Source organism: Salvia hispanica, chromosome 2 (assembly GCF_029641045.1).
Source record: "Salvia hispanica isolate PSC_SH4W2 chromosome 2, Shi_PSC_v1, whole genome shotgun sequence".
NCBI classification, from domain to species: Eukaryota; Viridiplantae; Streptophyta; class Magnoliopsida; order Lamiales; family Lamiaceae; genus Salvia; species Salvia hispanica.
In genome coordinates, this window is record NC_142693.1 from 12,983,899 (window position 1) to 12,993,553 (window position 9,655).

General features: G+C 38.8%; 2 protein-coding genes across 4 annotated transcripts; one reads left to right on the forward strand and one right to left on the reverse strand.

Annotated features, from left to right (window-relative positions):
- The first annotated feature begins 396 nt into the window (after positions 1-396).
- LOC125221597 (AP2-like ethylene-responsive transcription factor AIL6) lies at positions 397-4,109 on the forward strand. The gene is made up of 10 exons (XM_048123749.2): positions 397-604; positions 680-843; positions 1,012-1,474; positions 1,604-1,686; positions 2,555-2,563; positions 2,658-2,746; positions 2,829-2,902; positions 2,992-3,042; positions 3,131-3,207; positions 3,285-4,109. Exons 2-10 carry the CDS (start codon positions 708-710, stop codon positions 3,737-3,739), a joined length of 1,437 nt encoding a protein of 478 aa, XP_047979706.1. The 5' UTR covers positions 397-604; positions 680-707; the 3' UTR covers positions 3,740-4,109.
- On the reverse strand, positions 4,100-6,701 carry LOC125221604 (receptor-like cytosolic serine/threonine-protein kinase RBK1). Of its 3 annotated transcripts, none has more exons than XM_048123761.2 (8): positions 6,559-6,701; positions 6,069-6,491; positions 5,447-5,704; positions 5,198-5,355; positions 5,058-5,137; positions 4,839-4,974; positions 4,614-4,763; positions 4,100-4,538 (listed from the first exon to the last, which is right to left on the reverse strand). In XM_048123761.2, the coding sequence occupies exons 1-8, from the start codon at positions 6,569-6,571 to the stop codon at positions 4,320-4,322; spliced, it is 1,437 nt and encodes a 478-aa protein (XP_047979718.1). In that variant the 5' UTR covers positions 6,572-6,701; the 3' UTR covers positions 4,100-4,319. The 3 variants fall into 3 exon arrangements, with proteins under 3 accessions (XP_047979718.1, XP_047979727.1, XP_088921076.1); XM_048123770.2 differs by having other exon boundaries at positions 6,069-6,488; positions 6,559-6,700; XM_089064950.1 differs by lacking the exon at positions 6,559-6,701 and having other exon boundaries at positions 4,100-4,763; positions 6,069-6,498.
- Positions 6,702-9,655: the final 2,954 nt, after the last annotated feature.

Here is a 9,655-nt window from a genome sequence, read left to right on the forward strand (position 1 = left end):
TGTATAGTGTATAAAATATTGTTGACCTTTTTTTAGGGTATTTTTTGCCACGTAAAAGCTAATTATTTATCCACATGTAAAAATGATTGGCTAAGAATGATGTTATTTTAAGAGGGGATGACGCCCTGACACTCTCGTGCAAACGAAATTAAAAAATCCCCTTTAAATTTAAAAACTCGATAAACTTCGTAGATAGACCGCCTTCCCGCATCTTACGCGACGTTTGCCGCATAATATAAAAATAAAATTGTCGAGTTTATTGTTTATCTCATCACCTTTATGCTAAATAATTCAAAAATCATCTCTTTAATTCGAAAAAGGAAAACCTCATGGTTCGTTCCCCTCTGGTTTTACGCCGAATGGCAGACTCAACCGCCTTTCCCTCCCCATTACTTTCCTCCATCTGCCTTCTCTCTCTTACATTACATACACATTACATTTAAATCTTTATAAACTACAAAAACCCTTCTAACTTCTCACCACTTTTACTTATTATTGCTAGCTGTTGATTGACTAAATTTTACTGCCTTTATTTCAAACTTCTGCATTTGGCCTTCTTAATCCCACTCCATTAATGAATGGATGTTGCTAATTAAGTAATTAGGTACTACTACTGCTTCTTAGTGGAGTACTACTATGATTTTTACTTGTGCTTAATCTCATGTTCTCTCATTTTCAGATTATAAACCGAGGAAGAAATTAAAAAGATGGCGCCCGACAACAACTGGCTCTCTTTCTCTCTCTCTTCAATGGAAATGCTCAACTCCTCTTCATCTTCTTCTTCTCATCACCCTAATCATTCCCACCATTACTATTCCTTCGGAGATAACTTCTACACCACTGGTATGCATTTTCTCAGCTTTTCTGGACGTTTTCACGAATCTTTCAATAAAAACTTCACTCTAAAACACCTCGATCTCTCCGTTTTTTTTTGAAAACTAAATTAATTTGCACATTGAGTATTGGCTGAGTTAACTCGCTAACAACTCGTTATCACACTCACTGTTTCAGGGTGGCCGAGCCACAAATCCGCCGCCGACGATATTCACTACATGCAGCAGCAGCAGCAGCCACCGCCGAAGCTGGAGGATTTCTTCGCCGCCGCCGGCGACTCGACGGAAACTCAAGATTCCTCCCTGACCCACATCTACGACCACCACCACCACGGCGCCGCCTACTTCGACGGAGGCGAGCAGCAAGATCTGAAGAGCATTATTGGGTTCCAGGCCTTCTCCGCCAACTCGGCCTCCAACGTCGACGACTCGCCCTTCGCCGCCAAGACTCAGTCTCCGGTTGAGTCGGCCACCGAGTTGGCGCCCTACTCTCACTCCCCCGCCGCCGCTAATAATGGGTTGTCTCTCGACGTCAACATTGACAACAACGGCAACACCAATAAAGCTGTCGTGGCCGCGGATTCCAAAAAAATCGCCGATACATTTGGTCAGAGAACTTCGATTTACAGAGGTGTCACTAGGTGAATAATTTTTTTATTAAATCCAATCTTTTTCTTGATTTAGAAGAATTTGTTTCTGTTTACATGCATGACCCAGATAAAAAGATTTGATTTTTATTTGATTATCTGATTAAATTTGTGATGTTGCAGACATAGATGGACAGGGAGATATGAAGCGCATCTATGGGATAACAGCTGTAGAAGAGAGGGCCAAGCAAGAAAAGGGCGTCAAGGTACAACTAATTCATTTTTTCTCTCTCTGGGCTTGTACTTTTTTCGAGGAATAATCAATTAATTCCATCATACCAAGAAAATTGTGTAGAAAAATTGAATCTTGTTATCTTTCAATCAGGTTTTATGATGATTGATTGAGAAATAGTGTAGTACTAAATGTACTTGAAAGTTTTTGATCTTGTTATCTGAATTCTTGAAATGTTTACCCAAAAGTTAATGAAATTATTCTTGTTTTAGATTTGATTGTAATAAGTGTAACACAAGCATCTGGCTGTGAACATAGTCTGAACACTGGTGGTCTGAATTTCTGAAATGTTTATCAGAATTTTTTACTTTAGCTTTTGCCTCTTTTTATATCATGGGACAATGACTTTAGATGAGGTTTGACCAAATATGAAATTTTGAATGCCCACCTTAATTTCTGGAATTTGCTCACTTTTTTTGAAAATGGGCATCACCACAAACAAAAGTTTCTTGTTTCAAGTATATCTACTAACATCATCATTTAATAAAATGGGGTGTGATGATCGCATGCATTGCTATATTGGGAAATTGGGACAAGGAAATGTGTGTTGTTATTTTTAGTGATGGGAACATGTGAATAATTTTGGGACTAAAATGTTATCTAGTGTAGGCTGTGACATTTGCCAATTTAGCTGCAATTTATGTGACATAGGTTAAAACAAGAAAAGAGTTGATGGTAAAAAATGAGCCTGTCTTGTGTAAGTAGAATGGCTGAATTTTAACATAAAGAAGCTCTCCTTGCTTTTGTACCCATTTTGTTTGTTTGCTCTAACGCAATGTATCGTCTTTTGCATGGACCATGATCGTGTCGGTGTTGCTCAAAACGCGAACTTTATGCTACAGTTTATCTTGGTGAGTGACGTTTAATTTTGTTTCTACAACTTTGTTCAAATATGCAATTTCATCTCATGGATGTGAGTGTTTATCATGTGATTTGGGAATGCAGGCGGATACGATAAGGAAGACAAGGCGGCACGTTCTTATGATTTGGCTGCTCTTAAGTACTGGGGTCCTACGGCTACTACTAATTTCCCGGTAGAGTTCTAAATCGCCTTTTCTTGAAACCGGATGGTTGTTATCGTGAATTATAATCCTAATCCGAGAATTGCGGCTTTAGATGTCGAATTACGCCAAAGAAGTGGAGGAGATGAAGCATATGACTAAACAAGAGTTCATAGCCTCACTAAGAAGGTTTGCTTATACTATTACTCAGGAAAAATTTCTCTATTTATAAGGCATCACATTTTTGCCTAAATCATTATTTTCTGTAATATTTTCAGGAAAAGCAGTGGCTTCTCAAGGGGAGCATCAATCTACAGAGGTGTTACAAGGTGTGTTTCGTCGAAATCAAGGTTAATTTCTAAGTTTATTCATCAAGAAAAACACGTTGTTAAGCGCATATTTTGCTTACTTCCACAGGCATCATCAACAAGGCCGATGGCAAGCAAGAATCGGCCGTGTTGCAGGGAACAAAGATCTCTACCTCGGTACATTTGGTACGCTCCGATTCCTTTTCGTGTCGATGATGAGATATATAACGAAAAATGACGAAACTGACATGTTCTTGTTGCAGCAACTGAAGAGGAGGCAGCAGAGGCGTACGACATAGCGGCGATCAAATTCCGAGGGATAAACGCGGTCACGAATTTCGAGATGAACCGCTATGACGTCGAGGCGATTGCAAAGAGCCCCCTCCCCATTGGTGGGACCGCAAAGCGGCTGAAGCACTCCCTCGAGGGGGTCGACAAAGCATTGCCTCTGGGCAGCAGCAGCATGCTTCAAACTCCGTGCAACAGCAGCGGTGGCAGCAGCATCAGTTTCGCTGCGATCCAGCCATCCTCGGGCATCCCATGTGGCGTGCCCTTGGACAACTCCACTCCGTACTACCACCACAACCTCTTCCACCACCTCTACCCCAACGATCCGGTGGCCTCCGACACCTCCAGCTCGGTCTCCTCTCTGACTACACCGATGAACATGATGCAGGCGCCGGGGGAGTACTTCGTCTGGCCTCACCACACCTATTAACATGCTAGCTACACTTAGCCAAAGATACTGGTCTTCTTCTACTAATGTTTAACCCATAGTCCCTATTCGAGGGGATTCGTTGTCGACTAACCATAGTGTCGCTCGCTCGTCCGACCTGATATAAACTCTTAGGATTATTAGTCTTGTGAACAATGAAATGGAAGGTTTTAGTTTCTAGGTAGAAGATGGGAATATGTGGTGTAAGTAGCTTTGGTTGTTTAGATGTATGTTGAATGATGCAGGTAGCAGTTGGTGTGGATTAATTTTCAATCAGTTTTCCACTGCCACTATCTGCTCCTGCAATCACTCAAATTTTGCTGCAGTTTTTAGCACATATATATAAAAATCACACAAAATATATATTCTCTAATTCCTTGATTCCTTGATCTTGATTGTGTCTCATGTTCAATTTGGACATGTCTACTAATCCAAACCTCTTAAAAAAAGCTAATAGAAAAGTACACTCAGCTCTCTGTACATACTTGATTTTGAGCAACAATACTAGAAAAAAGAGGTGAGAAACACATGGAACTTCAACTCTCCTGATTCTTGAAAGTGTTGTTGCTATGTATATTATACACTACTCCATAACTAGCTGCATATGGCGATTCAAATCCGTGAGGTACGCGGGCGAGTCGTAGTCCTCTGCGTCACAGGCATCTATGTGCAGCGTTCGTCCCCCTATCGACATCAGCTTCATGTCCTCCACATAGTCGTCGCCTTGCAGCATCTGCACGCGCTCGCCCATGGATTTCTGCTTCATGTCCAGCCCGTTATCGCCTTTCAGCAGCTGCACAACCTGCACAAAACACGTGGGCGTGAAGGGTTTTCGCAGATGTGTATCTCGACTAATTAGAAAGTGTTGGTTAGTTACACGCATCATGTTTGGCCGTAGCGTAGGCTGGTGGTGGATGCACGTCGATGCTGTGAACATTGCACGCTTCATCTCCACGACGTCGTAGTTCCCGCCTAACCTAGGGTCGGCTATCTCTTCCACGCTGCTGTTCTCCAAATGAGGCTTTGCCTGACAGCAGATGCGGGCCTTTTCAGTCTCGTATTTTATTTCATCAGCATTAATATAACCAAATCACAGACATACCCACATCACCAGGCTTTGGCTGGAGGAATCAACTGCGCGACGCCCTGTGATGAGCTCGAGTAATAGAACCCCAAAAGCGAACACGTCTGTCTTCTCATTAACCAACCTGTGCATGAAGTACTCCGGAGCCATATACCTGATCTCGACTTAGTAAACATTAGTACGGATGTAAAGGGAGATGCAACGGGTGAAGAAAAAGTGTGCTTTCGACTTTCGTACCCAAAAGTTCCCTCGATTGGAGTGACAACAAGATGAGCCCAGCCCTCAGGAAGCCATTTTGCTAGTCCAAAATCTGATATCTGCAAACACAAAGACAGTTACATTGTATCGAATCAACATCGAAAAACCAGAACAAGAACCTGAGCTTCATAATCCTCAGAGAGCAAGATGTTTGAGGCTGTTATGTCTCTATGGATTATTCGCCTCTGGCAGCTCGAATGCAGGTATTGCAAGCCCTTGGCCACCCCGATAGCCACCTTGTATCGCGTCCCCCAATCCAGATGACAATCTTCTGAGCCTGAAAAAGTAAACCACACTTCATCAGACATGATTCAACATCATATATAGTCCAAATCCAAGACCAGCATCAACAAAAGCAGGAACATCACCGTGTAGGGAAGTGGCGAGGCTTCCATGGGGCGAGTATTGTAGCACGAGGTACAAGCCCTGATCAGCGCTGAAGCCAATGAGCTTAGCAGCGTTGGGGTGGTCGATGTGGGCAATGATCCCGAGCTCAGCCAAGAAATCACCGTTCTTTCCTTCATCGTTCTTCTCCCCCTTCATTATCTTCTTCACTGCCACAACTTGACCGTCGTGTAACATTCCTTTGTACACTTCTGCGTGCCCCCCTTTCCCGATCATTTTGTCTATCAATGTAGATCGATATAAGCCAAGATCGACCGTTAAAATATATAGGTCAACAAAAGTAAACATAGGAGAAGAGAGAGACTCAAAATCTCAACTTGAAATTCTTGATGGAAGCCAATATTAAAAAGTATGACAAATAATGGATTCAAGAATTTAGTATAGTAAGGCAAAATCTTGAATGTCAACCAACTACTTTTGCTGACTTGTTACATAAACAGCAACAATCATCAACCATTTTCTTGATTTTACCAAAACAACTTGAGACACCCCTTATTTTTCAAGATTCCATATAACTAACACACAAACTAAAACAACAAAAAAAACAAAAAAAAATCTGAGATAACTGAAAAAACTAACTCTTACCGGAACTAAATCCATGGGTAGCATGTCTCAACTCCTCGTAGCTGAAATTCCTCCACGACGGTTTAGGCATGATGAAATCCCCGGCGTCCTCAGAGTTGCTCCGCCTCCCCTGCGCTCTCCTCCTCTGCGCCTTCTTCGACATCCCATTACCCCCTCCCAGCAACGAGATGGTCGAAATCTTCCATACGGACGACGTCTTCTTCACCTGCCCGAACATCTTCTTCCACTGCAGACTGCTGAGCTCCCCCGATTTCTCGTCGAGCCTCGACACCATGTCGAGAACTCCCCTCGGAGACGTCTCCTCATCGGTTTCTCCCAGCTTCGCCCCAGATGCAGGGGACTCTGTTTCATCTTCTGTTTTCGACCTCTGCTTTTCAAGGTTCTTCTTCTTCCTCTGCTTTCTTGGAATGTTTTTGCACTCTGCTGCCATACAATATTCTTACATGAGTTTCTTTTTTTAAGGTTGTAATGAATACTAGTATGAGATTACCTTCGATCTTCATGGAGAAATGATTGAACACAGAGCTTTTGTTTCCCTCTCTCGCTCAGCAAGAACAGAGGAGAGAGAAAGCTTCTGAAATGGTTGAAGAGAGTATAGATTAACGGTATATTTATGGGCCACGAATTAGTTAAAATAATAATAATAATAATTTTGTTAATGAATTTGTACTATAGTGTAATGAAAAATGAGGAAGCTGGTTTAATTAGGATGTGAATTTCCCTTAGCGGTTCGTGACTGCGGGCGCAACTGCCGCTTCTACGCTCACAATTGATGACCTATCACCATTTTGAATAGTACTACTATAATTATTATTTTGGGTAGGGTGTATCGACAATCAAATAATTTCGTTACGTAAATGTTCATAAATGCAGTTTATTATGTTTGGTATATTATACCGATCAATTGCCCATTTTTATTTTCTTCCAATATATTCTACCTAATTTCTAGTACTAGTATCTACCTTCTAGTAATTTACATGTTAATGATCCACTATGAAATAATCAAATAAATAATAATGTTGAGTTCTTGTCTCAGGCTCAAATATGTATGTACTTGAAAAAAATTAAATAATCGGATATTTGCTACTCTTTTAGGTAAATTAAAGGACTATAAATGTAACATAAGTGATACTGCATATATAAGACTCTTCTCAAATTATTTGTACGCCTTTTCTTATGAGTAGGGAAAACAACTGGCTTAATTAATTAATGATTCCAAAGTCAAATTATCACATGTTTAATCTTCAGATTTGAGCCAATTTTCATTTCTAAGGAAAGTAAAGGCTGCTTAATTGTGATTGCAACAATTCCAAATATTTCCATTTTATCAAAAGCATCTACTTTCCCCCCCATTAATTGTAAGGCGTCATTTAAATAATCACTATGAACGAACTTGTGCACTAGAATTTTTATACATTTATATTGTGAATCGAGTTTTGTTGTGAAAGTTTCAATCGATCTAAGTATCTTGATTGATACCCAAGCGTTTGATTTTTTTTCTGTTATGAATGAAAATGCTCCAGCCAAAAATTGGCAAGCATATTACATTGAGAAAGGTAGCAAAACAACTATACCAAGAAACATATATTAAAATATTAATAAAATTAAATAATAGCTTCACACACCAATATCAAGCATTTAGATGTATTGATCTTGCAACACACAACAAATAAAAGTGAACATGACAAGCAATACAAACTCCTCAAAATGAGATCAGAAAATCACTAATAGTGAAAAAAAGAAATTACGAAGGAAAACAAAAACTAAGCCAAAATCCGAAATTAGGCGCTGCCAACCCAAACATAATATTGCGGACTAAAAAAATTGGACACCGCCTATCCAAACATAATAAAATGGTCTCTAGCAACTAAATAATTTTAAAGCTAAGGGTTTAGCTCATATATCAAAGCGATGCTTGCTCAGATCGAAGCATCGTCATACCTATTGTAAACTAACTCAATGATTTAAGATTCCAAGTGCAGACAACAAATCCAAGCGACACTCACGTAACAATCAAAACAATCTACTTAAATTGAGATCTTATAACCAGAAATAGAAATAAAAGAAAACCCTAGGGCAAAAAACTGTAAACCATAATCCACCTAGGAAAGCAAAATCGGTAACTCTAAAAATCAGCTTAGAGCAAATTGAATCTAACTCCAAAAAGTCATATGTAGCAAAAGAAATTACCAGAGCTGAATGGGGAAGCTAAAATTCCCAAATAATATCAAAATACACTACATCACGAAGGGAAATAAATTAAGGCATTAAAAGTGAAGGGTTTTAGTCAATTTTTCATAGCGATTCTAAGATCGAACATCATCATACCAAGTGTGGTTGACTCCGCTAGTCATTGCATAATTATGTCTTAGACATTGAATTCAACACAACAAAATCCAATGTTGCTAACATCAACCAAGCTAACAACAACTTGGGATATAATGAAGATCCTCGTTTCGAATGATCTCATATGATGATTTCTAAAAAAATACTTAAATTAATTCTATGAAACAATTGATGATTTTAGATTGACACACAACTGATTAGTAAAAGGATAACAAGCATGTACTTACATATTATCGAAAACCTATTACATCTGATCTTCTTTTTTGTAGATGAGGGTTTGCTACACGCGTTACTCCACCAATTGCATTCTAACCTTCAATCTTCTAGTCAATTACTCTTACTCACAAATTTAAATATTATGTGAGCAATAAACTATCAAGGTAATTAAATAGTGAATTATGCCTAAACTGGTGGAGGGAAGAGAGTAGGAGTAGCAAACTCTCGTCTAAAAAAAGATCAACACAAAAATATAACCCTTGATCCATAGGAATATGCCTATGATCTATTTTTGCAATCTATACTACAAGTTAAATTGCATTATGGATTGGATATGTAATTTCACAAAATTAACTCAAGTATTTTCGGAAATGTCGCAACGAATATATAATATACTTATGATGGATGAATCATAGTTCGCATTTTTTTCTTAAATTGATTTTTAATGTAATCTTTCCCTATTGCGTACTATATTTCAAATCATAATAACAATCTCGATTTACTACTGTCTTAGCCTAAACTGTTCTATAGAAAATCTTTAGTTAATTTAAAAAATCCCATAAAGCTTACATCTAGTTGGCTGTTTGTGATTATAAAACAATCAGTCAAGCATGAACAAAGGGTTAACTTTAATCACTAAATTAAATCTAACATAAGTGAGTTTTCCATATTTTTAACCTTTTCACATGCAATTATATCTCCTTCATGCTTGTCCATTCTCGTGATCAGATGGAGATAAAATCCACCACACAAAAAAGTAAATTCAACTTATTGTTTGTTATACATACTTATTTTCGCCAACAAATTTAAATAAAATGTCGCGTTATATAATTTGCTTATTGATATTGATTTGAGATATTTTTTTACTCAAGAGTCAGAGGAATTAAGACTTCAAGGTATAGTGGTTGAACTAAATCAATTGCTCGCGCATTCCAAAATAAAAAGGAAACAAAAAGAAAGAAAGAGATTATAATATCACTAGGTTTAATGTGTACGAAATCCATAATTGATGAATCCACCAACCT